The sequence below is a fragment of the Chrysochloris asiatica genome, unplaced genomic scaffold (genome assembly GCF_000296735.1).
Source record: "Chrysochloris asiatica unplaced genomic scaffold, ChrAsi1.0 scaffold00245, whole genome shotgun sequence".
Taxonomy (NCBI): Eukaryota; Metazoa; Chordata; class Mammalia; order Afrosoricida; family Chrysochloridae; genus Chrysochloris; species Chrysochloris asiatica.
Window position 1 is genome coordinate 3073089 of NW_006408763.1, and position 15929 is coordinate 3089017.

Below are 15929 nucleotides of genomic sequence, written 5' to 3' on the forward strand. Positions count from 1 at the left end.
TTTTCTCCCATTCTATCAGGGACCTTCTATGTAATCCCTTTCAGAGCAATTGGTAGTGGGAGCCATGCACCACCTAGTTCTTCTGGTCAGCATCGTGGACACAGATGTCCATGTGGTCCTTTAACTGGACTAATGGTTTCTATGCATCTTTGAGTTTCTTCATTCTTCATTCCTCCACATAGGAAGAGACTAATAGCTGTACCTTAGATAGCTGCTCAAAAGCTTGTAAGGCCCCAGTTGCTACTCACCAAAGTAGGCTGTTTTAAAACATTGTTTCTGTGGATTCTGTTACACTGACTATAACCACTGTGTCCTGAGAGACCATGGTCCTGAGCTCCCCAGCCAGATGATTTATTCCCTCAAGGTATTTGATTCTATCTAAGAAGTTTTCCTAACATTGCTCCCTATATGCTTTTTACCACATTCATGGATCTATTTGCAACTCAAGCAAATATGCAGATCAGGTACCCTCTGTCAAAGCTGTATTTATTCATGGGTACACTCTCATTCTTGCTCCCACACCCATTCAGCCTACCTGTATATCCATGCATGGATTTGCAGATCACAGGTATCATAGATTTGTGCATATAATGTTGCCTTTAACTCTCACACTCCTCCCCATGTCTTCCCCTGCCTCCAACATGTTTTGCTGACCCGCCTCTTATTATATATTGCCTTCCCCTTCACCCAAGTTAGCACTGTACCCTCTAGCCAATAATTTTCCCTTCTACCACTGGTAGCTATCAAAGAATGTTTCTTTTCGTGTTAAAACTTTTTCCTGACTTTTTGCAACAGTGGTTTTATATAATATTTGTCCTTTCATGATTGACTAATTCCACTCAGCATAATGCCCTCCAGGTTCATCCATGTATGAGGTATTTCAGATTCATTTTCTTCTTTAACAATGAAAAATAATCCATTGTATGTACCTACCATAGTTTGTTTATCCATTCTTCCACTGATGAGCAATTTCAGCCTTTTTACTATTGTTACTATTACTGTGATGAATATGGACGTGCCAAGGTTCCTATTTCTCTAGAATATATACTAAGTACAGGGATTACTGGGTCATATGGTATTTTTTATTTCCAACTTTTTAAACAAACACCATACTATTTTCACAATGGTTGCGCATTTTACAGTCCCACCAACAGCACGTAAGGGCTCCAGTCTCTCCCCACCTTCCACTAGAATTCATTGTTTTCTGGGTTTTTGTTTTAACTTTGATATTAATGCTTGGGTGAGATGCTATCTCATTGTTGTCCTGATTTGCATCTCTCTAAAGGCTACTGATTGACAACATTCCTTCATATGCTTACTGGCTGTCTGAATGTCTTCTTTGGTGAAGTGTCTGTTCTTGTCCTGTGCCCAGTTTTTAATCTTCCAGATGTTTCTAACGCACACTCAAATCTAAGAGCCACTGGTTTGCTGCCGTTCCCTACTCTTCCTACCAGCATTTGGTTCAGAGGGCTAAGATATTTTTCAGACCCACAGAACAGGAAGCAAAATTATTTCTTCTATTAAGCAGACTATAGGCCATGTTTTTTCTGGTATCATCTAGATTCACCTAATTCTTTTCTTTAAAAAAAAAACATCATTTAATTTGAAAGCAGCATCTTTTCAGGGCACTGTCTTGGCTGCTCAGGGTTTATTCTAGACCACATGGTACATTCCTGAATCTCCCAAAGATCTTTGCAAAGACGCTTCAATTACCCACTATAAATACTCCACACCAATGAGCTGGCTATCATTTTACATTTTACAGAATACAGAAAAACAATGGAGGGTATACTTTGAGACAATCTACTTTCAGCCACTTGCCAGAAGTATGATCTTGAATAAATGATTCAATGTCTCTGTGCCTCAGTTTCCTGATCTCTACAAAGTAGCTAACAGCAATCTTCCTCATTATATGATTAAGTGTTAATATATGTAATGCAAGTGGAACAGTTCCTGGTACATCATAAGCACTATATTTTGCTATTATTATTGTTGTTGGTAAGTGTTGTCAAGTTGGTTCTTACTCAAAGTGACCCCGTATAGGGATTGTTACTAGTACTCTAGTACTGTGGGTTTAAACTATCAACCTTGTGGTTAGCAGTAGAGTGCGTGCTATTATTATTGCTGTTGTTAAGTGCTGTCGTGTAGGTTCTGATCCATAGCGACCCTGTATAGGGTTTCCTAGGAGTGGCTGGTGAGCTTGAACCACCGACCTTGCAGATCAAACGGCTTTGCAGTCTGGCGCGTTAACTCACAGCACCACACGAGGACTCCACTGTCTATCACTGTGCTCCCTAAAACTCCATCTCCCCTTCCCTCCCTCCAGCCCACAGCATTGTGTAATACAATTATTTAGGAACTTAGATGGCATAGAGTTTGGAAAGACATTCTAGGTAGGATTAGGACACCTGATCAATTAAATAAGGATAGCTTGGGGTCCTCCTGTGAAACCATGGGAAAGACAAGAAGAAGAAGAAACTGCTCTGCCATTTGTGAGTAAAACTAATAAAGTGACTCATGATCAAAGGTGGCTCTGGTCTTAAAAGTCCAAATAAAGGTTACATGAAAAGTCGTAAGAAATTAAAGTACAAATCAACCCATTCACCCAAATCTGGACTGCCAAATCAGGATTTTACCAAATCATATAAGACAGAGTTCTGTAAGGTCTTATGGTAATGCATGAGTCAGAAAATAAAACTCCAATTCTAGAACAACAGATGAACTGATTAATCATTCACTTATGCCCTCAATTCAGGCAAGTTCAAGACAGATCTCTAAGTCCCTACTATTCAAGAGTCAAACAATCTTAATAAGTGTTCTAATTTTTTGGTAGCAGTTGGCTGCATATCTCTGAGTACAGGTATAGTATGTTTCAATAATTTGAAGTATAAAACTCTAGGCAAGCGTGAGACAATTACAAATGCATCAAAAATAAAAAAAATTGCTCTAAACAAAGAGCAGCCCATTCTGAGCTGCTATAAAATCACTCTATGAGATTAACTGTCAGTATATGTAGTCAATACATCTACATTCAGAATCCCTTTGGTAGATCTTCAATATGGAATTGGAGACCTTACAAAGCGTTCATCTTGCTCCTGGGAAAGCCATAAAGAGAAGTGAGATGATCTCTAAGCAGGGCAGTCCCAAGGGGACGTCAAATCACCCTGAGTCTCTGGCAGCTATAAAGGAGCCTTACCTGCCAGGGCCTTGATGCGGGACCGCTCAAAGAGCCGTGCAGAGCTGTTCTCGTTGTCCCAGTCATCCACATCCCAGCGGTTGTTGACATCGCTGTACTGCTGCTGGATTTCAATGTTGTCGTAGTCTGTGGCTACTGTGGTCGTCATCTTGACTGTCTCAGCTGCTCTTCCACATCAGCTCCTTTTCAAGTTCTATGAGGACAAAAGGCCAGCTATACTTAGATGCTCAACAATCCCCACAAAACCTACCCGATTCAAGTCAAACAATGAGTGGTCTAGAAAGAGCCCTCTGCAGTCGATTAGAACAGGGTTTGAACATCAGTGCTGCCTCATAACATGCGTGACCTTGGCCAAATCATTTACCATTTCTGGGTCTCAGTTTCCCCAACCATTAGAGTGGGAGAATTCAGTTTGGAAAACTGAATGAAATGAAATGAATGAAATGAAATGAAGATTTCTTCTTCCTTCTTTCTAAAGCTTATGTTTATCATTTTCAAGTTTTATCAGACATGGATCAACACCCATTTGGGGTTTCTGAATGAACTCACATATATTTGTATTGCCTGTCACCATAAACTATAATTTTTTTAGTTTCTCCTGAAAATTCATAAAATATCACATAAATGAATTGACAGATCCTTTATCTAAACTTCTCAATTCATGTATTAGAAAGCTGATGCCTAAAATAATAGAAGATAGTAAATGTGTAGCCACAAGGACAGAGTTGGTGCACAGAAGGTTGCTGCTGCTGTTGTTGTGTGCTGTGGAGTTGGTTCTGACTCAGAGCGACCCTGTACAGGCTTTCCAAGGGACCAGTTTCTGGAGAAGGATATCATGTTTGGTAAGGTGGAGGGTCAGAGAAAAAGAGGAAGACCCCCAAAGAGATGGATTGGCCAGGTGGCAGCATCGATGGACTCAAGTGTGGCAACAGTAGTGAGGTTGGCCCAGGATTGGGCAGTGTTTCGTTCTGTTGGGCATAAAGTCACTATGGGTCAGTACCGACTTGATGGCACTTAGCAACAACAACAAATTTTTACAGGAGCAGAAAGCCTCATCTTTCTCCCACAGAACAGCTGGTAGTTTCGAACTGCTGACCTTGAGGTTCACAGTCCGATTCGTAACCACTACACTATTCAATAAATAATGATTGCAATTATCCACACTGCTGTGTAATTACAAATTCTACTACCAACACCCACTCCTCAGGTCCCCACCCAGGATTGACAGTGTTTTCTAGGAATAAATTTTGACCCACAGCTGTCTTTATCAGTGTCCTCATACAAGAAACATTTATCTTTGAATCTATCTTCTTCCTTCAATACAGCTATTATTCACTCATTCAACTAAAACATACAGAGAGCCTACTACGTACCCGGCAGTGTTCCAGATACCACAGTAAATAGGAAAAGGGTCCCTGATCTTAATGACGCTTACACTGTAGTAGGAGAAGCTGGATGAAAAGCAAGTAAGAAAATGTAAGAGAGTTTAAAGAAAAGACAACGACAGCAAAATGAGCTACAGAGTAGGTGAGTGACTATTTCAGATCTGGTGGCCAGGGAAGGAAGGCCTCTCTTAGCCAGTATTTAAACTGAGATCTCAATGTCAAATAGGACCAGGTCCCACATGGATTAAGAATAGTATTCAAGGCAAATGAAACACACACAAAAAATTCAAAGAATGGATAGTGAGTAGCAGCACAGAGGAACGAAGGAAGACCAGTGTGGACGCAGTCAAGGGGCCAGTAAAAAAATATAGGCAACAAGATTGGAGAGGACAGTGGGGCCAGACCACGAAGCTGCAGCTGCTGCAGCATTCTATGCATATGCGTGATAAAGGGAACTGTATTTTCAAAAGACTACTTCTGGTGCTGGAAAGCGGATCGGATCACAGGGGCAAGACCAGATGCAGGGGCCGGTTGGGAGGCTACCCCAGAGAAAGTATGGCTGGACCTTGGATGGTGGAGCGAAGGAGATCAGAAGCAGATATACTTCGGACGGAGAGCTGCCAGGGCTTGCTGAAGGACTGGGCCTGAGAGGTATGGGATTTCTAGGTTGAAGTCATGCTGAGTGCTGGGTTCTTACTGTGTGGTTAAACTCCTGCACACTTTACATTTCATCACAGGGACTTGGGGGCCTCAGTCAGCTCTACAAAGCCATCCAAGTTAGTGACTTTGAATCTGTAAATGTAGTAAAACTAAAAAACATACCACCCTCCTTTTCAATGGTAGGAAAATGTCCCGGGGAGGGAGCGGGGGGATGCTTGTGTGTCCTCCCACAACTTCTATAGTTATATTTTATTATATGGTTTTTCACTCAGAAGTTCATGTAATGAAAGTCTCATTAATGTGCACCAAAGATGTGTACACAGACCAGATTCAGGCTTCATCATCAGCTGGTATAGAAATAAAACACCAGACCACTATACAGCAGCAGCAAAATGACCACCCAAGAGCTGAGTTTATTTTCTATCACATAGCATCAATGGGCTCAAGCGTGGCAACGACAGTGATCAGGCAGTGTTCTGATCTGCTGTACATAAGGTTGCTATGAGTCGGTACCAACTCGATGGCATCTAACAACAACATGCCACAATGCCAAGAACATAATATATATATATATATATATATATACACAAAAACCCAAAAACCGTATCTCTTATTGTGCTTGAAGTAGGGATTTTCTCAAGTTCCAGCATATAACCACATGTATCACATGCAACCAACCAGGCTACTATGGTAAATAAATGAAACTGAATCACATTGCTGTTGTTACGTGCTGTCGAGTTGATTCTGACCCACAGTGACCCTGAATAGGGTTTCCAAGGAGCAGCTGGTGAGCTTGAACTATGGATCTTGCAGTTCAAATGGATTTGCAATCTGGCGCATTAACCCACAGCACCACACCAGGACTCATTAGCAGACCCTTAATTAATATCATAATTAGCAGCACAAGCACAGAACTACCTCATTTGTCAAGAACTCTTTTCTCAGACACCATCCAAGAACCTCACCAACACAGCCTACAAGAAGACACCTGGTAACCACCTTATTAAAACTGGGCGTCGGCATCTGTACCTCAAATGGCCACCCGATTTTTCTCACACAGAAAACTGGGATGGGACTAAGCCCTGGATTGTCATCAAGGGAAGGCAAGCAATACCAACAATGTAAATGTACTGGCTAATTCTGGTAGCGTAGTGGTTACGAATTGGGCTGCGAACCTTAAGGTCAGCAGTTCGAAACTACCAGCTGCTCCGCGGGAGATAGATGAGGCTTTCTACTCCCGTAAAGATTTACACCCTCGGAAACCCTGTACAGGGTCACTATGGGTCGGAACCGACTCAACGGCACTTAACAACAACAACAACAACAATTCATATTAGCATTTGTTGTTGTTGTTAAGTGCCATCTAGTTGATTCTGACTCATAGTGACCCTGTATGGGGTTTTTGAGAAGCAGCTGGTAAGCTTAAACCACTGAACTTGCGGTTAAAAACAACCTTGCAGTCCAGTGCATTAACCTGCAGTGCCACACCAGGATTCCATTATTAGGCTCCAAATTAGCAATTACATTAGCAGTATCTTTACAGGAGTTCATAAAAACACACCAAAAAAATTCAAAATCTTAGTATATTCTACTGAACGGTCTTACAGTTGTTTTTAACCTTCGGAGTTATAGCCTCCTTCAAAATAAAAAAAAATCAATATTGCTTAAAAAAAAAAAAATCAATATTGCCATGTGCCATTTGACCTTGGAGATGGTAGATTTTCATAATTGTCTAAATATCAAAGACTTTTTATGAAATTTAGCCTTGAAGAATGTTACCTCTAGGAAACACTGAAAGATGTTAATATTAACTGAAGGTAAAATCCAAGTACCCCATGCCTTACTCCAGGTTTCTTTTGGCTATTTGGTGCCACCTGCTGACCATGAGGAACAAGCCACACCACAGCCTCAGGGCAGCCAACCCAGCAGCTATCCCAGAGTTCCAACTTCCCTGACAAGCCAATTCTGAGTAAAGCCAACTACAACCTCTTCCACCAGAAATCGTTCATCCTACCACTGACTCATCCCCCAAATCACTAAATGCTTTTTATGAATTTCTCAAACAAATGTTAATCCTTTTCTTAAGATAAAAATTAAACCATTCTGAGAACTTGGGCACATTTTTTTCTAGGTGCTCTTCTTTAATGGTGTTTTAATAACTCCATGATTGTTCCTTAAGACAAAAAAGTGAATGGGAAGCAAAAGTGCTTACTACTTTGTGTATAAAAGAAACATCAATACTGGTAAGTTACTCTTTTTACCCAGTGTTTCATTCATGTTTCTTGAGTTTGGGTATCAGAGACATTTTTTTTTTTTCTTTGTAATATTCTCCACCTGTCCTAAGATAATACTTTTTGTCAATGGTTGAATTTTCAATAGTGATGATACAATTCTTTTTTAAAATTTATTTTAAATTAAGGTGATTTCAGAGCAAAACAGTTCTCACAGTCCCATAGGAAGGAGGGAAGCAACAACATAAAAGTGTGTAGTTCAACAGCAACGAGGGAATGATATGATGAGGAACAATCAGTCAAGGAAAAGAGAAGTGTGTCCACAACATAGGGATTCCAGAAAATTCAACATGTGACAAACATCATGATCTTCTAGTGCACTCCACAAGGATCTGTGCCAGCTATGGGGACAGTTGGCATTACACATCAGGTGTCTTCAGACTGGATTTTCCCAAGGTGTGATTAGTCACGTATAACAGCAGCCTATGAAGTAATCTGTACTTAAGTGGCTATGGGAAGATTAGAAGGGGAGGCAAGAGGAGAGCTGGCCACCTTGGAACTTTGCCTGGTGTTTCTGGCATTAGGAAAGCTGGAGAGGACTGAGTAAAGTTGGCATGGGACAAGACAATCACCCCTCCTAGCAAAGAGACCTGAGTCTACTGGCTCAGTGAGGACCAAGATACTTGATAGCCATGAGAAGCTCATTAAAGAATCCTAGTTGTTGGTGCTGTGTGACATGGAGTTCATTCCGACTCACAGAGACCCTGTACAAGATTTTCCAGAAAGCAACAGACGGATTTGAACCACTGACCTTGTGGTTGAGTCCTTTGCTTATCCTACAGAACCATACATACCAGGACTCCCTAGAAAAGTAAAAATCCAACAACATCCTGGTTGTGACAGGAATAATACCCAGGGTTTTTTGTGACTAGGTTTTGGAAAAATTGTAAAATGTGGCCTATCTACCTTCCCTCCTACTCTCCTTTCTTTTTTATTTCCTCTCTACTTGGTGTCCTGGTGTGGAGATGTGGATAACGCGCTGGACTGTAAAGTCAGTTTGAACCATAAGGTCAGTGGTTCAAGCTCACCAGCTACTCCTAGGAAACTCTATACAGGGTTGCTATGGGTTGCAACTGACTTGACAGAACTTAACAACAACAACAGCAACTCTATTTACCTGATAACAGGAATTAAAAAACAAAAAACAAACCTCAAATGCCTCATCTCTTGTCACATCTACTGCTGAAGGCAGGGGTGTCTCAGCAGAATTCCCATCTTCCATGGAGGAGACCCATGTTCTAGTCCCAGCAAATATAACTCAAGTGCAGCCACCATCTGTCTGTCAATGGTCGTTTGTGCGGTGCTATGATGCTGAACAGAATTCAGTGTCACTAAGAAAACTAGGAAGAAAGGCCAGGTGATCTACATCCAAAAAAAATCAGCCAATGAAAAGACTATGGATCACAATGGTCCAATCATGACATTGTATGTGCGTTACCATGAATTGGGGACTGACTCAAAGACAACAACACAACAACCATCATATGTCCTACTAACAGACATTTTCTAAAACACACACACACACACACACAAACCTACCAAAGGCTTTATCATCTTCTGGTTCAATAAGCAGATACTTTATGTCTTCAATCTGATGGATCAAGACTGAAACAGATGAGGAAACTATGAGCCTAGCCCATAACTCTGGCATGAGCCATGAAGAGGTCACTACCATGAAGAAAGAAGCTGAAGCAGCGCCATTCCAATACGTTTTAGAAGCATTTTTGCAGTTCTGAAAATCAATACCTGGCATGGCACCAGAGGGAAAACACTTATTGGTTTTGAAACTTGCCAAGAAGCCAAATCTACTATCCACATGGCACAGATACCAGATAACTCCACAGGTTTTGTGTTTTCCACTTAACTCTCTGTATGGTATTCTCAAGCGTCCTTCCATTGCCCTCTTCTGTCAAGTCTACAAAATCTCCCAGCTCTCTCTCATCTTGGGCCCCTATCCCATGCTGACAATGACACCCTTTCCTGCTCTCCACACTTAAGTACCCAACTGCTTCCAGGACAACCACCCCTGAGGATCACCAATTCCTTGTCTCTACAACCGAAACCAATTCTTCACTCTAAATCCCTGCTTCTCCTCTTACTGTCACTTCCTGATTGAACAATACACCAGCCAGAAACCTGGATCCCTCTCTCCTCACACTCATGTCCCAAGGCTGTTTGCACCTCCAGGAAATCTCATGACAGTTTAAGCAATCATTCCTTATCTGAACACTTCACCTCTAATTTTAACCTTTAATCCACTCCCCAACATTGCCACCAGAGGGACCTTTCTGAGATGTAAATGGAATTTCATTGCTTTCACTACAATCCCCAAACGGTTCCCAGTGCCTTCAGAATAATGTTTAGAACCTTTAGATGAAAACATTGAAAGCCTCCACTAGGGGGCCCGGAGTCCTGGTGTGGCTCTTTGAGTTAATGGGCAGGGCTGCAAATTTGGTTTAAACTATAAGGCTGGTGGTTCAAGCTCACCAGTCTACTCCTTGGAAACCCCATACAGGGTCGCTGTGAGTCAGAACCAACTCAACAGCACTAAACAACAACACTAGGGGGCCAAGCCCAAGTTTCCAGCCTGGTCTTTCCTCATCCTAAACTTGTGTAGTAGCTCCTGGGGGAAAAGTTGGGCTCTTTTCTCCTACCTGGAACAGCCCTCTGCAATTCCTCCACACCTAGCTCAGGTACCACCTCATTCAGGAAGCCTTCCAGTTCACTTCATCACCACCAGCACCAGGTCTGCATTAGACATTCTTAGATAGCATATGGACTCCTGGTGCGGTACTGCAGGATAAGTACTCAGTCACAAAGACCCAAATACACACGCTGCTGAGCTATGTACATCAGCAGATACTCTGATTGGTTTCCTTGAAATGCGTTTTTTAAACCGGCAACTTATGAACACACATGCAATAAGGTGCTTCTCCATGAGCATATTAAAATACAGCTATGCCCTTTTTAATTTTGTTTTTACTCATGAAAACAATTATTTTTGTTTCCACTGAACTGCTCAGACTTCAAATCGAAAATAGAATTTTTATTAGAACAACACTTCCTTCATATGCCATCTTCATCAAAAGCTCAAGTAAATTAAATAAAAACAAAGAAGGTGACCAGCATTTGCCAGTCCTTTTTAAAGAAGAAAGCCATATGCTAACAATCACTCTGGCAGAATTCACAGATCCAAGTGTTCTGCAAACAATTAAAGCCCTCTCACTTTACTCATGGTGTTGTTGTTAAGTACTGTCAAGTCGGTTTCTGATTCATAGTGACTCTGTATAGGGTTTCCGAGGAGTAACTAGTGGGTTTAAATAGTCAACCTTGTGGCTGACAGTACTAAAGTCCAGCACCACACTAGAAGTTCCACTTTACTCATGAAACACCTGAAAAAAGCATAGACTTGACGGTTGGTGGGTTATCTTAAAAAAAAAAAAAAAAAGTTCCTGCTCAGGGCTGTGAAAGGACCAAACTTTGTGTCTGAGAATGTCCAGCAAAGACTTCTGAGATTCTGCTTCAAACATCTCAACTATTCAGTCGCTAGAAAGCAGAGAGTCGCACAGTTTACAATCTGTCCATGGAGGCATCCTGCAGTGTATGTACAGACAATAAAGAGGAATGCCTACAAGGAGCCACATCCAGGCCACTGTGATGAATAACTCTGGTGTTACTCAGGGCCATGGAAAAGGGTTCAAGATTGCACCCTTATCTGTTCACAAAAACCAAGGTATGCATGAAAAAATACTAGTTTGATGGCAACATTAAAAAAAAAAAAAGCCACACAAATACAAGGCCCTTTATACAAGTATTTTAAAACAGTTCAGTTTACTTGCAGTTGTATAGGAACACATCTGCTGTATAAAATACACAGTTACAGCTGTAAAACTATAGCTATAACTCACAGAACCAGATCATCTAGGGCGAGAAGTGTTCTTGGAGCGCTATTTAATTAAACCTCATTATTAATAAAGATGTCTTCAAATACTTTATAGGTATACTAACTTTTGTCAGTTTTATATATCAATGACTGAACATGTTAAAATCTCCCACTATGGATATTTATTAGGGAACGTGGTAACTTTGTAGGATAAACAATGGCGTGTGAACACCAGGCCATGATTTGAATCCACCAGCCACTCCTCGGGAGAAAGTGGTTACGAATCGGGTTGCAAACTGCAAGGTCAGCAGTTCAAAACTGCCAGCTGTTCCATGGGAGAAAGATGAGGCTTTCTGCTCCCATAAAGATTTACAGCCTCGGAAACCCTGTACAGGGTCACTATGAGTCGGAACCAACTCCAAGGCACATAACAACAACAACTCCCACAAACGTGTACAGCCTCGGGAACCCTACACAGGGTCACTATGAGTCGGAACTAACTCGATGGTCCTTAACGACAACAACAAAAACATGTATGGAGGTGGTGGTTGTGTTGCCAAGGAGCCAGTCCTCATAGTGACCTTGTATAGCAGAAAGCTTCATCCTTCTCCCACAGAGTGGCTGGTAAATTCGAACTGCTGACCTTGAAGTCAGCTGCCCAATTTTTAACTGCAAGGTCAGCGGTTCAAGCTCACCAGCTGCTCCTTGGAAACCCTAATACAGGGTCGCTATGGGTCGCAACTGATTCTATAGCACTTCACAAAAACAACAGGGAGTCCTGGTGTGGCACTGTGGGCTAATGCGCCAGACTGCAAAGCCATTTGAACTTCAAGGTCGGCGGTTCAAGCTCACCAGCGGTTCCTCAGAAACCCTATACAGGGTCGCTATGAGTGAGAACCGACTAGACAGCACTTAACAACAACAACAATGCTACTTGTTGTTGTTAAGTACCATGGAGTCAGTTCCAACTCACAGTGACCCTGCACAGGGTTTCTGAGGCTGTACATCTTTACGGGAGCAGAACACCTCATCTTTCCCCATGGAACTGCTGGTGTTTTGAACTGCTGACCTTGAGGTTGGCAGCCCAACTCGTAACCACTATGCCACCAGAGCTCCTTACAATGCTACAAGGGTTCCTTAAAACAAGTATATTTATTAGAATTCCCTTAGAATTTTCTTGGTACATTGAAGGTTATGGTTATTTTCTTTTATTGGTGGGTTGTTAACACTACAAAATACAGTCAGTGCCCAGATTATGAAAACCTGACTTAAGAACAACCCATAGTTACAAACCAACCCTGGTAAATCACCCAACAGCAATTCCCAAATCATTATATGAACTAGTATCAGCCTTCTGTTAAGAACAAGGTTACTGTTAAGTGCCATCGAGTTGGTTCTAACTCACAGTGACCCTGAAAAGGGTTTCCAAGAAGCAGCTGGTGAGTTTGAAGCACTGACTTAGGGGTTAAAACTGACCCTGCAGTACAGTGCTTATCCTACAGTGCCACACCAGGACAAGGCAGAGATCTTAATCTGTCAATGTCTACCTCCAAATTCTTACTCACTACCCTCAGGCTTCAATCCCTTGTGGAACCAATAAAGAAGGAAGGAAAGAGATATTTACAGAGCACCAAGCCTAGCAGACAAACACCAACCAAGACAAGAATTCAGGAGAGCAGCCAGTCTGTGACAGAAGAGGATTCAAACCCAGCCCAGCTTCTCTCTCCGACACTGCTGGCTACTCACTCCTGGTGCCCCTCAGCCGTTGGCATAGTCATACACTGATGCATACACACACACATACCATATAGTCATGCACTGCACGTCTGCCTTGTTGCACATTGAACCGCTGTGCTGTGGGATAATGCACTCGACCACAAGGTTGGTTTGAAACCGCAAGGTGGCAAGGTCAGAGGTTCAAATTCACCAGCCGATCCTCGGAAACCATATACAGGGTCGCTATGAGTCGGAACCGACTCAACGGCCCTTGACAACAACAAAAATGAATAGAAAGGTACACTATAAACTATATACTAAACATGTGACTCCTGACGTTAAATAACAAACCAAACCTACCTGTTCCAACTAAGTATAAATCCAACTTAAAGGCAGATTTAGGAATGGAACTTACTTGTAATCCAGGGTCTGCATGCACTGTTTTATCCCTATTAATATGTCATGCCAGGAATTGTATTCTAAGACCTCACTGGTATATCTTTTTCCATTCCACAGTTTCAACCTTCTTGAGTCATTTTGTTTACAGTTGTTGTTGTTAAGTGCCGTCGAGTCGGTTCCGACCCATAGCGACCCTGTACAGGGTTTCCGAGGGTGTAAATCCTTACGGGAGTAGAAAGCCTCATCTTTCTCCCGCAGAGCGGCTGGTAGTTTCGAACCGCTGACCTTAAGGTTCGCAGCCCGATTCGTAACCACTACGCTACCAGAGCTCCTTGTTTACAGTAGATTTTTTTATTGCTTTGGAGTCCATGGGTGGTGCAATAGTTAATGTCTCACTGTTAACTGAAAAGTTAATTTCAAGTCCATTCACAGGCAACTCAGAAGAGAGGTCTGGTGGTGATCTACTCCTGAAAAATCAGTCATTGTGAGCCCGACATAGCACAGTTTTACTCTGACACACACGGGCTTGTCATGACTTGGCGTCAACTAGATAGCAAATAATTAAATTGGTTTTATTGTTTAATCCAACCCAAGAGTCTCTGTCACTTAACAGGCAAATACTAGATTTCTGCCATATTGGATCTTTCAATCAACTTACTTATGTTTTCCCTCTTAATTAGCATAATGGTGAAAACTTGGATCCAAAGAGTTAACCAGCTGGATCAAGTCATATAGTCATGAACCCAGTATCTATAGCATCTTTATCATTGTTGAATACAGAGCTGTAAGTCTATCTAAACTCAATCTAATGGTGAGAGCTGATAAGACTGACAACCAAAGAACATCCTAGCACTATTAAAAACAACGGGCATTTTTTACTGCTTCCATTGTGCCAGTCATAGTGTTTTTTGCATTCTCATTCAGTCCGCCCCATAACTTTTTTTTTTTTTTAAGTGTTTATTGTGAATTGAGTGATAGTTTACATGGGAGAACACTGGTTTCACACTCATTATTTTATTGCAATGATTACAATCTCCTCCGTGTATCATCATTCAACAATATTTGCTACTATTCCCTCTGGGTTTTGGGGGGAGAGGGGTGAGATGTACACACAAATATTCAGGAATATATAATCATTTAAACAATCACAGGGGGCATCCTGCAATCCTGCGCCTCTGCCACAAACATGGAAAGCCTTTCTCTTTTCCATGAGTCCAGAGAAAGCCTTTCTCTCTCTTTTCCATGGAGCTGCTCCCTCTCTCCATGTCCTCATCTCTGCCTCCATCTCTGGTGTTGATGCCTCTCTGGATAGGGTCCCACATTCTGCTCATGCTCTTCTTGATGGTCCTAGAGTCCTCTTTTCCTAGACTGTAAGATTAACTACTGCCCCCTTTTTGTTACAAAACTTCTACCTTTACTGTTGTGACAGTCACAATTAGTCACGATGACAGTTACTACTGATTCATAAGAATCTTATCCCCATCTCTTTTCACCAGACCCGTCTAGACAAGATGAAAACTGATCAGTGGGTACTCTACCTTGCCCCGCACACTCTGAAACTAAACTCTTTCTTGAAAACTTGTAAGCCAATCACACTTCGTGCCTTTATAGTGCCCCCATTTTAGGTAGCCTAAGTTGCTACCTAAAAATGTATTTAGGGATAAATACATATTAGCCCTATTTTACAGATGAATAAAGTAAGGTCTATGGTGGCAAGAAAAGGAAATGAGAAAGCCAGGAGGATTTAAAGTAAGTTTGCCTAACTCCCACATGCATGCTTTACACCCATAAATTAGTCTGGTTTCTGAGGCATAACCTTTTTAAAAAAAACTCCACACAAGAAAACTATTTAATGAACTTAAATAAATGAGATGGACGCATCCCCTTCAAAGTCTAATTAATTAATGCCTAGAGCAACAACCCACACCAGTCAGTTCTCCTTGCTCACACCCTCAATGGGGGAGGTATTATCTCCTAAGATATGAAAATTCACTAGGAAAGAGGGACTTACTCTTTTTTATCTGTGGTAAAAATTTATGGTGGTGATTAGGAAAAAAAGAACCCTGGTGAGGGGAGGAAATAGTAATAAAAAGATTGAGGAACACTGTCCAAGCTAAAGAGAAAACATTCCTCTCTTGCTGGTGAATGAAGAGTTGAAGGCAGGCCTTAAAAGACAGGAAAACGAAGAGTACATTTCTTTGTACCAAAGAATTCAAATTTCACATCCCACAATTCATGTGTCTGATGTAAAAGCTCACAGTGGGGCTGGCTACTCCTGACCCACAACTTTAAGTGTAATTTAGGGGAGAGGGAAGGTTTAACAACCTTCTACCTATAGTATGTAATGACTAAAGCACTCATTATATGGCTTCACTCCCAGTCTTCATAAATAATCTCGT

The 15929-nt window shown here is 41.6% G+C and overlaps 1 protein-coding gene across 1 annotated transcript in view; it reads right to left on the reverse strand.

The window, feature by feature from the left end:
• SPTBN1 (spectrin, beta, non-erythrocytic 1) overlaps positions 1-15929 on the reverse strand; it is a 276936-nt gene that overhangs the window by 197476 nt on the left and 63531 nt on the right. Inside the window, exon 2 of the mRNA XM_006873535.1 lies at positions 3197-3389. Coding sequence (XP_006873597.1) covers positions 3197-3344 — 148 coding nt within the window. The 5' untranslated portion in view covers positions 3345-3389. The remainder of the gene's footprint in view (positions 1-3196; positions 3390-15929) is intronic.